Source organism: Gekko japonicus, unplaced genomic scaffold (genome assembly GCF_001447785.1).
Source record: "Gekko japonicus isolate JY-2015 unplaced genomic scaffold, Gekko_japonicus_V1.1 scaffold430, whole genome shotgun sequence".
NCBI classification, from domain to species: domain Eukaryota; kingdom Metazoa; phylum Chordata; class Lepidosauria; order Squamata; family Gekkonidae; genus Gekko; species Gekko japonicus.
Genome location: NW_015171516.1, coordinates 135859 through 154769, shown reverse-complemented (window position 1 = coordinate 154769; position 18911 = coordinate 135859). Strand labels below are relative to the sequence as shown.

The window sequence follows — 18911 nt, the reverse complement described above, 5'->3', positions numbered from 1 at the left end:
TTTGGGACATTTTTATCCTACGAGGAAACCAGCATACGTTGCACTGCAGTTCTTGCCTTAGCTAGGAAACTAGTGCTGTGGTATTCAAGGCAGAGAGGGAAAAGATGTTTTCAGCCTGATTTTCCAGTGTGGCGTACAGTGTTCCCTCTAAGCTGAGTCAGTGTGAGCTAGCTCACAGTTTTTTAGCCGCCAGCTCACCCATTCTTGTCTTAGCCCAGGAAGTCGGCCTCCAGAGCAAACTCATTGATGCAGTAGCCAAATCGCTCGCTCACTCACAACCTTAACGTCAGCACCTCACAAAGTAGCGTTTTTGCTTAGAAGGGAGCATTGGGAGTCAGACTAGAACGTGGGAGACCCAGTTTTGAATCTCCACTTGTGCTATGGAAGCTCTCTGGGTGACTTTGGGCCATTCTCACAATCTCAGCTGGACCCACCTCCCCGGGTTGTTGTGAGGATAAAATGGAGGAGAGGAGAATGATGTAAGCCGCTTTGGGTCCCCACTGGGAAGAAAGAGCCAGTTTGGTGTAGTGGTTAGGAGTGTGGACTCTAAAATGGGAGAACCAGGTGTGATTCCCCACTCCTCCACATGCAGCTGCTGGTGTGACCTTGGGCCAGTCACAAGTTCTTTCGGAGCTGTTCACTCAAGGGCAGTTCTGGAAAGAGCTCTCTCAGCCCCACCTACCTCACAGGGTGTCTGTTGTGGGGAGGGGAAGGGAAAGGAGATTGTCAGCCGCTCTGCAACTCCTTTGGGTAGTGAAGGGTGGGGTATAAATCCAATCCCCTCTCCTCTTCTTCAGTAAAGAAAATCGTAAAGACTTTTTAACCCCCCTCTCCCCAAAACTGGATTTAGGGCGAGTAACAGTGCAAAAAAAATTAAAATACAGTTAAAGCAAGTATCAGAAAACAACACTCTGGTGTCCTTAGGTGTCTGAAAGTCTTCCTGAAAATCTGAGTTGTGCAGTCTGTAGAATCTCAACAAAGTGCCATTTTCAGGAAAGCTGTTCCATAGAGCTAGTTTGGTGTAGTGGTTAAGAGCAGCAGACTCTAACATGGAGAACCAGGTTCAGTTCCCCACTTCTCCACATGCAGCTGCTGGTGTGACCTTGAGTCAGTCATAAGTTCTCTCAGAGCTGTTCTCTCAAGAGCAGTTCTCTCAGAGCTCTCTCAGCCCCACCTACCTCAAAGGGTGTCTGTTGTGGGAGAGGAAGGGAAGGCGATTGTAAACCGCTCTGAGACTCCTTCAGGTAGTGAAGGGCAGGGTATGACTCCAATCTCCTCCTCCTCCTCCTCCATAATACAGAAGCATTTCCTGGGAGCCCTCACGGGAGGCTAACTCGAAACCTTACAGAAGAAAACGACTTCTGCAGTTGATAGGATATTGTGAGCGGCCAGGGCCGTCCCCAGCTTATTTTGCACCCTAGGCGAGGATCCCTTCTGGCGCCCCCCCCCCTGCGCCCCCCAATTCCCAAAAATAAATGCATTTTAGGAAGATTGAAAAACACAAATAATCAAGAAAGTCCCATGCAGCAACCTGGGTCTTGAACTGCTGAACTACCGACCTTCCACAGCCTGCAGTTCAGTGTCTTAACCACTTGAGCCACCACAGCTCCTGTTAGCTATAACCAATTAGAATAGAGGTAAGTTTGGCCAGAAAAACTGTGGGTGTTGTTTAGTCTAATGATGTGATCTGTAACCTCAGTCATACCTTAAATGCTGGCAAAGGAATCTTTATTTAAGCTTCAAAGATAAATATTCAAATTAATGCATTGTTTATTCAAAATATTATATGCTGCTTTTTGTGAAGCCTACCTAAAGCAGTTTACAAAACACTGTGTAAAAATGATGTACTGCAACAGATTGCTTCACATGGATATGCAGTCAGTTGGCATTGCAGGTACGCGTACCTGGCACATGGATACAGAAGATTTAAAAAATGAAATGGGCCCATTCAGCATGTTTTTGTTATTACTGCTGCTGCTGTTATGCTCTACAAAGGTTCCTTAAACATTTTCAGAATGTTTTTTATTGTGCAAAATAAAATAGAGGCACTTTAGAGAGGAACAGAATTTATTCCCATATAAACTGCTCTGAGACAGAGGTCCCTCCAGCAACTCCATCAGGTCCATCCATTTATATACACAACAGGGGTGGGGGACGGTTTGCAACAAGCCCAGATTCCAGTCAAAAGAGTCATCAGTTCACTGAGGACAGGTTAAACACAGAAGAAGCATCACAAAGGCCATGTTATTTTGGTAATCCCAAAAGATAACTGAGGTCTGGTCTGGTCTGGTCCACACGCAGGGCAGAATAAAGTGGCAGCGTGGACCGTACCGCTTTAGAATGAAGATGGGGGGAACCAGTTTTGAATGCGCGGCCACCGAATTTGTTGTTTGAACACAGACAGACAGTGACCAGTACAGGAGCCAAAGGCTGGGCTTCCTCTCTTCTCCTTGATCTGTCTGCAAGCGGTAAACGTTACCTTGTGAAACATTTCAACGTGGCATCTCCCCTCATAGCCTGAAGTGATACCGTCTACCCCCCCCGCTCCGACATTCGGTCATCTCATTCCGCGGCAGATTCAAGCCCACCCTTACTTCGCACTGATCCTGTCGGAGCTCCCGAAATCATCCCCGAAGGAGAGAGTTAAAAGCGCTGCTCGGGTACGGTTGCTCAGGAGGAGCACGGGTGCCTGGAACCACGAAGACCAGAGCTTTGCTCCTTTCACTTTCCCCGGCACCCCTCCCCCCCATGCTTCAGAGCCTTGTGCTGCTCTCCCCCCCGCTCCGGAGCAAGGCTGCGGAGCCAGCTGCACCCCGCCTCGAGCGGCTGGCGGGAGCCTAGCAGCAGCCCCCGGCCCCGACCCCCGCAGACCTCACTCGCCCCGACTCACCCAGGCTAGGAGAGGCGACGGCTGGGGCCCCTTGGCGTCCCCTGCGCTGCCCCTGCGCGACCCCCGCCTCAGCCTCCACGAAGGCGCCTGTGGTGGGCGTGGAAGGGAGCCTCACGCCTCCACCTGTTGGGCCGAGGGAAGGAGGGAGTGGAGGGAGAAGCGCTGCCGCCCCGCCCCGGAGGTGAGAGAGGGGAAGACGGGCGGGGGGCACCCCTCTGCCCTGCCTGCCTGCCAGGGCCGGATGGAACCGTTGCGGGAGGAGGGCGCCGCCCCCAAAGGAATGCGTCTGCGTGGCTGGCCGGGGAAGGCAAGGCCGGGCGGGATGCATCCCTTTGGGGGAGGCGGGCGCAGTTTGGCGCCCCTGAGGGCCGGTGCACTCTAGGCGAGCCCCTAGCTCGCCTAGCGGGCGAGCCGGCCATCTGAGCGGCTCATGTGCCAAGTGTCAACTTTGCATGTGTTGTGGAAGCGGCTGAATGCTCTTTTGGTTATTGAGCCAAGATGCAAATGCGGCCTTTCGCACATGCCCCAATAAATCAACACAGCTAATTATTCTGCAGTCATCAACACTGTCTCTCTATCTCCCTACTCCAGCCCAAGGAGTGTTCCAAAGCAGGAAAGAGTCGTGCCACAGTGGGATCAGCTGCCTCGGGGGGGGGGGGGGAGCTCCCCCTCCCTGGCAGTCTTGAAGCAGCGGCTGGACAAACACTTGTCAGGGATGCTCTAGGCTGATCCTGCATTGAGCGGGGGTTGGACGAGATGGCCTGTGTGTGACCCCTTCCAACTCTGTGATTCTATGGAAGGGGAAATCTTGCACCCAGAAAAATGTCAGACGTACATTCTGGCTACCAGAGCAAATTCTCCCTGCTAGACAGACGGCTTTATTCAGGTTTAGAATCAGCCTCTGAATCCCGACAATTCCACTTTTCAGCCCCATGTGTGGCTAGTTCTGTATTGGAGCCGGGGCCTCTGTTCTGTGGAAAACTCTGGGCTTTTCTGTAGGTGGGTTTTTTTCATTGGTTTGTATTTCGGGTTGCCAAGTCAAATTTTCTTACCGGCGGGGTAGCCTCGCCGGGCTTCGGGAGCGATTCTTCGATGTGTGCGCGTGCGTGCCGCCAGCACGTCACTGGAAGTGACGCGTGACATCGATCACGTTAAAGGTGTGGCCCCGATCGTCGGAGGGAAAACCATAGAGTTTTCCCTCCCACCTCTGGTGACGCAGCCACGCTGCACTTTGGGGGCGGAGTTCCCCCAGGGGCCCGATTCCGCAGCGGCGGAAATCGGGCCTCCGAAGCGGGGGTTTCCCCGCCCCCCGCCCCCAGTTGGCAGCCCTATTTGTATTGCTTCAGTTTATCCCCTGATTTCCACATGTGTTCTTGTGACTTTAGTTTTCACTCCCCCTCCCCTCACTTCCCCAATTGTTTTGAGACCACTCTTACCCCAGTCTTCCCCCCACCCCGGAAGCTGATTTTGAGTCCCCCTTTCCGCATGGTGTAATGTTTCTGTCAGTTTTCTCTCTTTTTGTAGCCGGAACTCCTTTGCATACTAGGCAACACACGCCTAATGTAGCCAATCCTCCAAGAGCTTACAGTAGTCCCTGTAAGAAGAGCTCTGTAAGCTCTTGGAGGATTGGCTACATTAGGGGGGTGTTGCCTAATATGCAAAGGAGTTCCTGCTACAAAAAGAGCCCTGCACTCCAGCCCACTTTTCAAGTATTGGACTACTGTTATTGTCAAATCACTCCTTCCACCACCATCCCCTTCTGAAGATGAGTGGTTTTGTTTTTGACTTTTTAAAATACAGCCCTTATATTGTAACTCTCTAGCCTCTTGTGAAAAATTGCCTCTTTTCCTTATATCTCTGCATGGGAAGGAGAAAGAGACCTTTTTGTTTTTTAAAATAATGAAAACTGGAAATTCAGAGAACCGGCTTAAACTATCATTGCAGTGGTGTATCGATATCTCGATATTTTAGTGCCTTTTAAAAAAACGCAGCCATGGCATCAATATATCAATACAAGCATGTGCAGAATGTTTAAAACGGGAGTTGCTGTGATGCCACGGATGATGTCCTCAGCGACGGTAGCCCCCTCCCTTGAAATCCTGATTATTCAAGGAAACTGCAAGAGAAAATAAACTGACTCCGCAACTGTAAAAATGCAAAGCCAGTACAGATGTGTGCAAGAACCGAGCCCAAGCGAATTCCAGGGCTTGTTGATCGACTGACAAGAAAAGCAGGAGTAAGTCAAGCATGCAGGAAAAAAACCATGTGTCCTTTGTGTTGACCCTTAGACAGAATAATGTATCCGAGAACAGCTGTCTAGCTGATGTGAAAGTACCCTAGAAGGAGGTGCATTTTGGGCGATTCGGCATCTGGCATTAGCTCCACATTTTCTCAGCACTGAGGGAAAGGTTCAGGTCAAAACCACATTCAGAGAACCCGGGGCAACACCATACTGACTGCAAAGTCACCCTTGAACTGCCGTAAATCTATGCAGAAGGTACTATAAAACCCGATGATCGAAGGAAGCAAAAGCGTCATGCAATGTAGAGGGGAATTTCTGTTCCAGCGTGGGTTTAGTATAAGCCAATGCAGAATCGCCCTTTATGACCCCATATCAACGGCGACACATATAAGGCCATTGCTCTCGAATATTTCTTTTTTAAAAAAGTTTTATTAGTTTTTCTTTTTTATTTAAATTTTTTTTATTTCCCTCTCCTAAAAAGGAGAGAAGTTTCGCTTTAGAGTTCAGAAAAAAGGGAAGGGTATATAGAGGGACAAAGAAAAGTGTGAGTGATGTTAATACAGGTATATTAGTCTGTTAGTATTAAAGGCAAAGTTCAAATCACAGTTTGCGTCTTCTTCTGTAGTTGGATAATCATCTGTTTCTTCTTTTTCCTTTCAAATCGGGCAATTAGTATGTTAGTAAAGTCCTTTTGGGGTTAATAATCCTTCTATGGCACTGTCCAGATAAGTCCTCAAAATTTAAGATGTTTTCCCTTTTTTCTCTCTTAAGTTGTACTTTGGACCTCCGGCTGCTCCTTTTACTTCTTCTTCTTTCACCTCTCCTTCCGAGCTGCTGTCATCTTCACTTCTTCCCGAGATCCACTCTGCGAGTTCTGCCTCTTCTTCTGTATTGGCGTGCTTTCTCAAAAATTCTTGTGCCTTCAAGATAGAATCAATCCTTTCTCTTTTATCTTTAAATTTACAGACCAGTCCTTCTGGCGTTAACCACCTGTAATTAATTTGGCGTTTTTGTAAGAACAAAGTCAATCCTTTATATTCTTTTCTTTTCATTCTAATTTCAAATGGAATGTCTTTCAAGACTCGAATTGGTTGTTCTGCAATTTTCAAGGGTGTTGCTGAAACTGATTTTAAAATTTGATCCCGGAGATTTTGCTTGGTAAATTTCACTACCACTTCTGCCGGCAGCTTATTCTTCTTTGTATAGTTGGAATAGGCTCTATAAGCCAGATCCATCTCTTCTTTTATTTTTCCCGCTTTGCTGCCGATCCGTGGTGCCAATGCTGTTGCCAAAATATCTCTAAGGTCTTCCTGTTCCTCTTCTTTCAATCCTTGAAATCGTAGAATCAAGTTTGATTTTTCCATTTGAAGCATTAATAATTTATTTTCCTGCTTCATCTGTTGTTTTTCCACTTTAACAACTTTCTTCTTTACACTCTGAATTTCTTCTGTTGACGCCAGACACTTCTTTGCAAGTTTTATTAGTTTTTCATGAGTGAAAGAAAAGAAGACAACAACTACAAACAAAGAATAACATACAACAAATATGGAGTCTGTACTCATTGTAACTACTTAAATTTTGCATAAATAGAAACATTCTGTTATGCACCTAGACCAGTTTAACCATTTAACAAGTAGAGTTTATGTTTGAAGTATTATAATCCACGTTTTGCAAGATAATCCTCAATTCATTTATAGTCTTGACCAGTTCTTCTCAAAAACTTCTTTTTTATCTTGTAATTGTAAAGTTAGTTTATCCAATAGTTTATAGATTATTTCTATATATTATTTCTTCTTTCGATGGGACTTCTTCTTTTTTTTCCAGTATTTTGCATACACAATCCTAGCCATAGTTACTACATATATGATCATATATGCATCTGGGTTTTTTAAATTTTCTGGAATATTAATATTTAATTAAAAAACAGTTCTGGTACAAATGGCAAAGTTACATCTAACATTTTTTGCAATATCTCATGGGATCCACTTTGGGGGCCAGTCTAAATATATATTTCTTTTAGGGACACAGCTGCAACATAACGCCAAGCGACACTCCCCCCCCAGACACACAAAATGCAGGAATCTCCCATCACTTAACACTGAGGAAATCTATATATTCTTGTTCTTCGTGGGGAGTGCTTCAAAAATATATTACAGTCTCCTTTCCTTCCCCCTCCCCACAACAGACACCGTGTGAGGTGGGTGGGGCTGAGAGAGCTCTGTCAGAAACGGCTCTTTTTCAAGAACAGCTCTGACAGAACTATGGCTTGCCCGAGGTCATCCAGCAGCTGCAGCTGGAGGAGTGGGGAATCAAACCCGGTTCTCCCAGATTAGAGTCCACACACTTAACGACTACACCAAACCAGCTGCCTAGAGTAGCAACTCTACTCATGACGCCTTCATGAGAGACTCGCAACACACTTCTGGATCCTGGCTCAGACCTTGGGAACCACTGGACTATTGCATTTCTTGTCATCAGGATACGTGCTGTGTTACAGACCCTAAAAAGCTGTAAACAGCTGTTTTCGCCCAGGCAAAATCCAGAGCAAGACAGAAGAAGAAGAAGAAATTGGATTTATACCCCGCCCTTCACTTGGGGTCTCAGAGCGGCTTACAAACTCCCTTCCCTTCCCCTCCCCACAACAGACACCCTGTGAGGTGGGTGGGACTGAGAGAACTCTGACACAAACTGCTCTTTTTCAAGGACAGCTGTGCCAGAGCTTGTGACTGACCCAAGGTCACATCAACAGGTGCAAGTGGAGGAGTGGGGAATCAAACCCGGTTCTCCCAGATTAGAGTCCACACACTTAACCACTACACCAAACAGGCCCACGTAATAATTTTTACTGGGGCCAAGAGGTATTTTTTAAATACCAAAAGTCAGGTTTCTAGTCAGTGAGAATCTTTTGAACTGGAACTAGAACTGATCCCTTATAGACAAAAAGCGGCGATGAGCAAAAGGTAAACGGTCCATTAGTCAGGCACTCAGAAGGTTCACTTCAGGGATGTCGGGAGCTCATTTCTGCTCTAGCTCTCATTGGAGAAACTGTCTTTCCCAGCGAGTCCTCTGAAAAGTAAGTACAGTCAGTGGAACTCGGGTTGCCAACAAGGCTTGGGAAATTTCTGCCTGAAATAATAATAATAATAATAATAATAATAATAATAATAATAATAATAATAATAATAATAATAATAATAAAAAAAAAATTATTATTAGTAGTAGTAGTATCGTACGGCAGTGTGTGTAATATAGCCAGGCGATCCTACGATTGTCTGGCAGCTAGAAGTTCTTGCTCTTTTAGGATTATGCACCACTAGGTGGTGAGCTAGACCTGTTTTTAAGGCAAGAGGCAGATGTTTCAGAGGTGCTTTGCCATTGCCTGACTCTGCGTCACGCCCTTGGTATTCTTTGGAGGTCGCCCATCCAAATACTAGCCAAGGCCGACCCTGCTTAGCTTCCAAGTTCTGATGAGATCGGGCTAGCCAGTTCAGGGTCCTACCTGGACATTTGGGGTGGAGCCTGGGGAGGGTAAAATTTAGGGTGGGGAAGGATCTTAGTCATAGAGTCCACTCTCCAAAGCTGTTGTTTTCTTTGGGTTGCCAAGTCTCCCCTGGCCACCGGTGGCAGGCAGGGACCTAGGGTTGCCAGCTCCAGGTTGGGAAACTCCTAGAGATTTGGGGGTAAAGTCTGCGGAGGACAGGGGTACAGAGCCGCAGACTCCACCAAAGCATCCATTTTCTCCAGAGGAACTGCTCTCTGAAGATGAGCTGTAATTCCGGGGAATCCCCAGATCCCACCTGGAGGCTGGCCTCCCTATATTTTCTGCAGGGGAACTGATCCCTGTAGCAATTCTGGGAGAATTCCAGGCTCCACCTGGAGGTTAAAAATGTGAGATCATGGGAGGAAGTGGAAACAATGCAAAGACCTTGGGTTCTGTTATTAGAGAGTCAACATGGAATGTTTCCTTCAAGAGTTGATAAGTAGAAATTGATAAGAACTGGGATCGCTACACGCCCAGATAAAGCAAACATTGTGAAACGAATTGTTTACATTGCGCAGCATTCGTTAGCATGTGAGAGATAACAGAAGAGAATTTTCTACAGAATTACTACCGTAAATTATTTTGCAACATATCTTTATTGACTCTCTGTTGTTTCTGTCACGGATGTTGTCTTTGGATTTCCTCCTCCACCTGGAGGTTGGCAACCACAGTTCCTTCTAAGCAGCACTAGGGGGTGCTGGCACACAACATTTCAGAGGCCAGCTCGGAGGATTTCTGCTCTGCTCACAACCAAGCTTTCATAGGAAACAATGGAGAATGGGGGCACCTCCTTCAGGCGCCCATAGAACTGGACCCCCTGGTCCAATCTTTTTGAAACATGGAGAGGCACTAAATTGGCCTACCTCAAAAAACAGGCCCCCCCCCCCCGAGTCCCAGCTTCCCTCTGGATTGATTCTCCATTATAGCCTACGGGGCCCCATTGACTATAATGGTCTCCATAGGCTATAATTGAGCCAGGAAAAAATATTTTTGCACACCCCTGTTATGCTTTTCAGTATGATTTGTAAGCTGCCTTGAGTCACGTGGAAAAGTGAAATATAACTATGAAGTAATTTTGGGCAGGCTGATGGCATTTAAGCAATTTCCTGTTTGTTAGGTTAGGCGGGGTTCTGACAGTGATTGTTGCACTTCTGTTATACTTTTTTTTTCATTTAAATTTTTATTGGGTTTTTAACACATAAATAACAGAAACAAAAAACCAAACAGACACAACACCCATGAATCCCTCCACCCACCAACCCCCTTCCAATTAATAGTATACTTCACACTACATTCATTAATTGATTACATTTTTTTATAACTGATCCTCACTCCTGATCAGAACTTTCGTTAGCTCACAAATCTTTCCAAATCTGCACTTATTTTCATAGCTTATTTTGCAGTAAATTATATATTTATCATCCTGCTAGGGTCCTTGTTTCCATTTAGAATTTCAGGTACCCATATACAAGAATTATTAGAACACCGATATTAAGTCAATTCCATACAATATATTTCATTTCTAGTCCCTTTTAAGCACACTATTGGCTAGGACTGTAGCCTGAATTATACCTTGTCTTCAGAAGGAAAAGAAACACCAGCTTATAAAAACAAAATTGTATTACTATTCAAGTTCATATTAAAGGTTGTTTAAGTCCTGTTATATTCTTCAAAACCTACAATCCTATTGTTTTCTACCAACCCACATCAACAACCCGGTGTGGTGGCAAAGTTATCTGTTTCATTCCTAAGTCTCTACTTTCCCATAATGCAGTACCGACTTGCCAATTAACAAGCGTGCCAGTACATACAAAAAAAGCATAGCATACAGTTATCAAATATCAGGCATACCAGTACGTAAGACAAACAGGTGGTGAAGTTTCTTCTGGTTTTCGTTATTTTCGATTGTATGTCGCTGATCTTTGTAAACTTTGCTTTTTCCCAAGTTTTTTAAGTCCCAGCTCCGAAGTTTCCCGTGGTTGGAGTCTTTAAGTTTCTTTAAACCCTTCTTGACTCTTTGCCTCTTCTTCTTTCTCCTTTCTTCCTTATTTCGCAAATGTAACAAGCATGTTTTTTTATCCAGTCCTGTTTCCACACTTTCTTTTTCCTCCATCTTATTCAATAAATCCGGCTCCATCTTGTTCAATAGATCCGGTTCCAGCGTCTTTTTCTTTTTAGCTTTGTTTGGGATACATTGTTGCTCTCCCTCCTGTTTGATTCGCTGCAGCTCGTTTCGCTCTCGCGATTCTTTAGTCTGCTCTGACACGTTTTCCTCCTTAGTGGGGGGGCATTGCAAACTCTTCTCCAAAATATTGTCCCACATTTGATTAAGTGTTTTGTTTAATTCCGCTTGCAAGGCTTTTTGAAAGGCTTTTTGGAAGTTATCGGATCTAAGCTCTTGTATTATTGAGTCCTGTATTATCTTGGACACAGAGGTCGTCTCCATTTTCTAAAAAGTTCACTTCCGGTTTCTCCGCGTGCATGCAATTAAGTAATTAAACAGTACACCTTCTAACACTTCTTCCACTTTTTGGTCACAGTATTAATAGCTTATAGTAGAACCCACAGGCATTTTTCCTTACCCCAGTCCTCTTTTCGTTCGTTGCCCAAAATGGTTTATCGGCCGCTTCTCTTTGCCGGAGGGGGAAGAAACCGTCGGGGGGAAAAGGGTGTGTTTGGTCCCATCTTGCACTTCTGTAGGATCGCGTAGTGTCCCTCGGGGTGGCGTGGCAGCATAAAAAATAAACTTATAATCACCAAAAAGAAAGAGGTTTAAAAGCACGGCTGGTCGCTGTTTGGCGGGAACATGGCGTCCATGTTCCCGTTCTCGGTGACGCTCCTGCTTCGGGGCAAACCGGTCACCCCTCGTCCTTGCCAGGGAAACGGGGGGGGGCGGTCAAGCCTCATACCCTTGGTTTCCCTCCAGGAGTACCAAGCGGGGCCACCCCTGTCTCGGGGGGGCTCCGAAAGAGCGCTCACGAGACGGGCTTCCCCGGGAGCTCCCAGAGACGCGCCCGTGGCGCAGCGCCGCACCGCCCAACTTCCCACTTCTGTTATACTTGACCTGTAATGCTGATTATCATATTTCACACACACACACAAAACACCACCCCAAAGTAGACTGCAAGAGTTTCCCTCCCCCCAAGTGCTGGTATGTTTTCTATGGGTCAGCACAGGGCGACAGTCCAAGGCCAGGTCTACCAAAGGGGCAAGTACACCTGTTCTCTGGAGGCCCTATAGAGGACATTTTGTGTAACAAAAATTGACTTGATGGTGTTTTCTCTTATAACATTTGGATTATTCTTAAAATATAGTTTAAATATAGCTTAAAAGAATTCATTCTGAGATTTTTACAAGGTTGTGGAAATAATCTTTAAAAATAGTTTATGCAATAGTCAAATGTGGACTTGCTCACACAACTTTAATGATACTTGCTTTTTTCCGCTCACGAGGTAGAATTTCTCCTCACGACACGGCGGAGATTGGAGGGAACACTGTTGGCAAACCTACCTGAAGTTGTTTTCACCTCTGGCCACTACATAAGAATAGACTTAACTCCTAGAACAGAATAACTGCATAGCGCGTAGGCTTGCCAAGTCCCTCTGGGGGGCGGGGAAACCCCACCCCAGAGGCCCATTCCCTGCCTCCGGCGGATCGGGCCCCAGGGGGAACCCCACCCCGACTTGCGTGTCACCCGGAAGTGACATGACACCGCCGGGCACGCTGGGGGTGGGGCCACAGTCATCCGAGGGAAAACTCTATGTTTTTCCCTCGGATGGTCGTGGCCCCGCCCCCAGCGTGCCCGGCGGCGTCACGTCACTTCCGGGTGCATGTGCTCCAGACGCCGGACGGGATTCCCCCGCTCCGGAGGAATTTACACTTGGTAACCCTAATAGCGCGGGTTTCACTTTTGTTTTAGATTCGCAGTGGGAAAGCTTTTTTGTTTGCTTTTTGGTATTGGCAAAGTAAATCTAGTAAAAACCAAGGCCATTTAGAAAATGGAACAGTGGCAGAATGCTGATAATTGCACACAGATGTAAACAGGTTATGTAACAGGAAATTGCAAAAAAAATGGAGGGGAAAGGCAACGAAGCACACACCTGTCCTTGCAATTTCAAACTTTAACGCACCCCAGGAAAATCGCCCTATTGTGTCTGAAAGAAGTCCATGCATGTTTGCGTCCAACTGACCCTGCACGCTTGGATCCTCCGCTCCATTTCCCTCTTTCCTGCTGCTGGCCCCGCTGCTTGCAGTGCTTTCTCCAAACTCCAGGGGTCACTGGAGCACCATGGTACTGTCTAACCTTCCTCTTCCTGACCATGGAAGCTCATATGGGCCACTTTAAAGTCATCCATAGTAACTTCTGCACTATCTTGCTGGTTGCTCTTGAGCAAGTTGTGTCCATTCTGTCTCCCAAGCCCTAGGAAGGCCAGAAATGAGAACTGGGGTTGGCAGTTGCATGGTGGAGGGGGGAAATGCCCAATCTGTAGAGTTCCCAACTCTAGCTTCAGGATTTCCTGGAGATTCCAGAGTGGCACCTGGAGACAGCAGGGTTTGTAGAGGGGGAAGGGCCTCTCCAGAAAGTAATGCCATAGCAGGCCTGTAGCTATGGTGTGGCTTTGGGGGGCTCTGCCCCCTCTCTTAAAGGCACAGCCCCACGAGGATTTCTCCTGTAAATGCTTTTTTCCAATCATTTAAAAACATTCTTTAAAGGTGTGTATTCCTTTAAGCAGAGTGGGGTGCTGTAGTTGACAAATTCCTGCACTGTGCAAGGGGGTTGGAGTAGGTGAGCCCTGGGATCCCTTCTAACTCTGTGTCAAGAAACTGTTCTCCTTGAAGAGACTGTTTCTGCCTAAGTGTTAGTTTCCTTCGACTTCTTCAGTTTGCCGGCTGTGTAAGTGGAACCCGATTTCAGCAATTTCAACAGACCACAAGGTTCATAGCGTAAGAAGCGAATCATAGGTTCTCCTAATGCATCTTCTAAGTATCTAGAATGGGCGTCTTTGCAAAGGCTGTTTGGACAGTATTATGACTAGGTGGACTCCTCCTGTCAAGTTACACTGATTAAAGTAAAGATAAAGGTTCCCTTGCTCAAAAGCCAGTCGAGTGCGACTCTAGGGTTGCGGTGCTCATCTCCGTTTCAAAGCCGAAGAGCCAGCGCTGTCCGAAGACGTTTCCGTGGTCATGTGGCCAGCATGACTAAACACCAAGGAGCATGGAACGCTGTTCCCTTCCCACCAAAGTGGTACCTATTTATCTACTTGCAAGTTCTTGCTTTCGAACTGCTAGGTTGGCAGGAGCTGGAACTAGGGACGGGAGCTCACTCCGTCATGTGGCACACTCGGGTCTCGAACTGCTGAACTACCGACCTTCCACAGCCTGCAGTTCAGCGTCTCAACCACTTGAGCCACCGCGGCTCCCTACACTGATTACAAAGGAGGAAACATTGTATCTTATGCCTTATTATAGTTACAGTATGCACTAATGTTGTTGTTGTTGTGACGCCACCAAATTTATAGTTGTTTAATATACTGTTTGGCAATCTTTGATGGTGTTTCCTTCTAGTGGAATTTGTCTATTTGGGACGTTTTGTTGGCTGGCACACCAACGTCTTCACGTTTGCGTTGCCAGAGGGGAGGGGGAATGTCTTAGCTAAGATTGCAGGGCAGGGCCGGTTCTGGGTTTTGGGGGACCCCAGTCAGCGTGTGTTCCGGGGCCTTCCCCTGCCCACACTCCCTCTGCCCAAGAGTGCTGGGTGGTGGGTGCAGCTAGGAGTGCCCCGGCCATCGACACCAAAATCTCTGATGCTTTGTGAACCAACCACATGCCCTTCCGCAGTAGCATTGGGCAGCACCTGCAGCGGGAAGCCCTAGTGACAAAGCACTCCCAAGTAGGCGATGGTGGGAGCATCCGAGGAGACGCGTGAGCAAGGGCAGGAGTTAGCCCTAGCGGGTCCCGCTGGAATCCATGGGCCCTGGCTGCTGCCCCGCTTTTGGGCGTGCTGATGCCAGCCCTGCTGCAGTGGACTTGGCTCAACAGACTTGTGCATTGAGAATGGAAGCCTCCTGGTGTGGGAGGGAGGGCTGCCAACCTCCAGGTGGCACCTGGAGAGCACCCACCATCACATCGGATCTCCAGACAATGTAAAGAGCAGTTCCCCTGGAGAAAATGGCTGCTTTGGAGACTGCATGGCACCGTGCTCTGCCGAGGTCCCCCCCTCCTCAAACCCCACCCTCCTCAGGCTCCGCACAACCCCCCAAAAATCTTCAGGTATTTCCCAATACAGAGAGGGCAACTCTCCCAGGAAGGGGGGGGGGAGAGAGAGATGATAGGTAGGTAGAAGATAGATGGTAGATGATAGACAGATGATAGAATCAGGGAGCGGTGGCGCAGGCAGTATAACGCCTGCATTAACATCTACTCGAGCACCTGTTCGAGTCCCACCGTGGTCGAGGTGAGCTCTCGACCCTTAGTCCTAGCTCCCGCCCACCCAGCGGTTCGAAAGCCAAGTAACCATCTATCGGCGAGTATATAAATGGGTACCCACCCTTAGTAGGGTGGGGGGCACCCTCCTCCGCCCATGGAGGTGTGTGGAGAGGCAGCGGCGTTGGCGAAAATGGCGGTGACGGCGACGGCGAGAACAACGGCAGCAGTGGAGCAGCGGCGGCGGCGATTGGAGGAGGAGGCGCAACACTGAGAGGCGGCAAGCGGCGGCAGCAGAGCCAGACTGATCCCTGGTGGCCAGCAGCGAAAGAACAAGGCGGATGCCGTCAACGGAGGCTGGAGTCGCAGCGACGTCATCCGGAGGCGCACGGAGCCGGAAAGGACATGATCGGGCCGAGGACAACGTCGCCGGCGATCCACACACACACCTGCCTGTCTGCCGAGCACCGGACATCGTATATCGCCAGAAGAAGCCGAGCCGGGAAAAAAGCCTTCACCAGGGTGCTGGTAGGGAACTCCCCCCCCCCTTGTACCAATGTGTGGCCATAGTTAGGATTGAGATAGGTGATTAGCACCCAAGAGTTGTAAACCGCCCAGAGACCCCTACGGGGATTAGGGCGGTATATCAAGCCGAAGGATAAATAAATAAATAAATAAGAAGACAGACAGATGACAGACAGATAGATAGATAATAGGTAGGTAGATGATAGAGAAGGAGGAGGAGGAGATTGGATTTATGCCCTGCCCTTCACTCGGAGTCTCAGAGTGGCTTACAAACTCTTTTCCCTTCCTCTCCCTAGGACAGACACCATGTGAGGTAGGTGTGGCACAGTCTGAGCTCTCTTGAGAACTGCCCTTGAGAGAACAGCTCTGAGAGAACTATGGCTTGCCCAAGGTCATCCAGCCAGGTGCAAGTGGAGGAGTGGGGAATCAAACCAGGTTCTCCCAGATTAGAGTCTGTGCACTTAACCACTACACCAAACTGGCTCACAGAAGGATCGATAATGATGAAGATGATGATGATAGATGGATAGATGGACGGATAGATGGACGGATAGATGGACGGATAGATGGACGGATAGATGGACGGATAAGAGAGAAAGAGATGTAGGGTTTCTCCACACTTTCACAGGATTCTTGATGAGCCAAACTGAGTCTCTAATCTCAGTTAATGACTGTGAGAATGAAATCAAAGCCGTTGATCCCACATTAATCATTCCGATGTCAAGAGTTTCATCAAGGAGAGTGCTGAATGCAGGTGTTTTTACTATTTTTACAGAAAGGTTTTAATCCGCTTTTTTTTTTGTCCTGTTAATTACAAGACGCAGCTCTCTCCTGGCAGCTGAGCTTCAAATCCTAGGCTGATTTTTGTGCACGTAAACAAAAGGGTTTGGCTCTTGGCCCTCGCCACTGATTGCTTTGGGAATGGAATTGCATACCGGCGGCAGAGCCTTCCCCACCTCGCCCTGCCGTGGCTTCAGATCGATTTCCCCAGCCTCGGGGTCAGGGAAAGGCCGCGGCGTCTGGGAGAGAACTGCCCCGTTCTTTGTTCCCGCCAACTAGCAGCTGGGGGGCCACAAAAGAGGCAGGTCAACCACGGGGTACGTTCTCACTGTTTCCGAGATGTTCTACAGCGCTGCAGGGATAACTGGCTCCATTCCATATCTTCTGAAGCATTTCAAAAAGGCTTGTTTGCAATATAGGCCCCAGCAGAGACGGCGGCTATTTCAGCCACGTAAATATAAGGAAGGGAAATAATAATCCCAGCCCATTAAAGTCAGCAGCCGGAGGGTGACCAAGCCGGGTTCGACCCACGTGTGTCCGATGCTTCCGGTCTCATTGCTCGGCCTCTTCGGATTCTACCGTTTGACTGATAAGCCTGGCAGCTGCCCCCTCCCCCGCGCCTAGAGAGATTGTGCACGAGGTCCTGTGAAGGCTCTGTCTTGTGGAGAGTGAGCTCTGGCATGAGGGTAGGGTTGCCAGCCTCCAGGCAGTGGCTGGAGATCTCCCGCTATCACAATTGATAGCCAGGCAACAGGGATCAGTTCCCCTGGAGAAATTGGCTGCTCTGGAAAGAGAACTCTATGGTATTGCACAGGGGTCATTTCGTAGGAAAAGCAGTGCAGGAGCTCATTAGCATAATCCATTTGCATATGCCAGACCCCCTGACATCACCGGAAGTGCGTCAGAAGGCAGCACCCACCGCGCAAGCGCCACTGGACTGTTTGGGGTTGCTAGCTACTGGGGGGGGGGAGAGAACGTGCAGATCTGTCCTTGCAGAGGAGGGAGAGCTTCTACCTGAAGGCAGGCGGGGGGAGGGCTCTGCAACTTACCTGGCTGCTTCTTGCTCCTCGTGATAGAGATGTCAGGACTCTCCAGGGCCCACCAAAAGGTTGGCAACTAGAGTTGCTAGCCCTGGGTTGGGAAACGTTTGAAGATTTTGTGGGTGGAGCCTGGGGAGGGGAGAGACCACAGCAGGGCGTAATGCCATGAAATCCACCCTCCAAAGCAGCCATTGTCTTCAGGGGAACTGATCTGGGTCATCTGGAGGTCGATTGTAATAGCGGGAGATCTCCAGGTCACACACACACACACACATACCCTCTTCCTCACAGAAGGATTCCCCTCTTTATGGCGTCCAGTTTGGTGTAGTGGTTAAGTGCGCAGACTCTAATCTGGGAGAACCGGGTTTGAGTCCCCACTCCGCCACATGCAGCTGCTGGTGTGACCTTGGGTCAGTTACAAGTTCTTTCAGAGCTTCTCTCTCAAGGGCAGTTCTTGAGAGAGCTCTCTCAGCCCCACCTACCTCACAGGGTGTCTATTGTGGGGAGGGGGAGGGAAAGCGACTGTCAGCTGCTCTGACACTCTGAGGGAAGGGCGGGGTATAAATCCAATCTTCTCCTCCTCCTCTTCCTCCTCCTCCTCCTCCTTTTCCTCCTCCTCCTCCTCTTCTAATAAAGAAAAGCAAACCCTGTGAATGAAAGTCTGGGAAAGCAAAGCTTTTCATTTCTGTCTTCTAAAACTGGAATGACCCTTCTATGGAAACAGAAATCTCTGCACCCCCTTAAACCAAATAAGGCAGCCCCAAAGCAGAACATCCATTAAGGGAACGAGTCTCATCTACTCAAGACCAAGAGTGATGCCGCACCAGCAAAAACTGTTTTCATTATGCGAGAGGTAGAAAGAGAGCCCTGGCAGACTCCGCCGTGGCCAAAGCTTCAGATGCTTAGAAATGAGTTGCGTTGTTCCCAAATGAATGTGTGGCCGCTGTGAAATGCAGGCTTATGATTGTGAACTCTATTCTGCACAGCCAAGATGCTGTAAGGTTCGCCTTCATGCTAGAAAGGAGACTGATGGGGTCTAAGGATTGGATTCTAATGATTTGGGGCACATCAATCTCCCGTTCTGATATATTTATTACCTATGCTCCAATGCTTCCTCTTAACTGTGGAGTCTTGTGAGCGAAAATTCTACTTGGTGAGCTACTGGCATTAAAGTTGTGAGCAGGTGATTTGGCTACTGCATAAATTAGTTTGCTCTGGAGCCATCCCTTTCCTGAGCTAGGACAAATTGTGTGAGCTGGAAGTTAAAAAACTGTGAGCTAGCTCACACTGACTCAGCTTAGAGGAAACACTGGTTGTTCCCCCCCCCCCACTGAACACAAACAGTTGGTAACCAGAAATCAAGTTTGTCATTCTTTTGATCTGTTAATAAACATTGGTCCCTGCCACACGAGGGGAAAAAAGGACGGGCAAAGTGCGGCTTTTAAAAGCCGCACCAAAATAGGCACGCGG

At 48.0% G+C, this 18911-nt stretch overlaps 1 protein-coding gene across 1 annotated transcript in view; it reads left to right on the top strand.

Moving 5' to 3' along the window:
• The window catches only part of PTH2R (parathyroid hormone 2 receptor), a 106607-nt gene that overhangs the window by 2841 nt on the left and 84855 nt on the right, over positions 1-18911 (top strand). The window contains exon 2 of the mRNA XM_015419381.1: positions 2577-3071. Within this exon, the coding sequence (XP_015274867.1) occupies positions 2577-3071 (495 nt within the window). The remainder of the gene's footprint in view (positions 1-2576; positions 3072-18911) is intronic.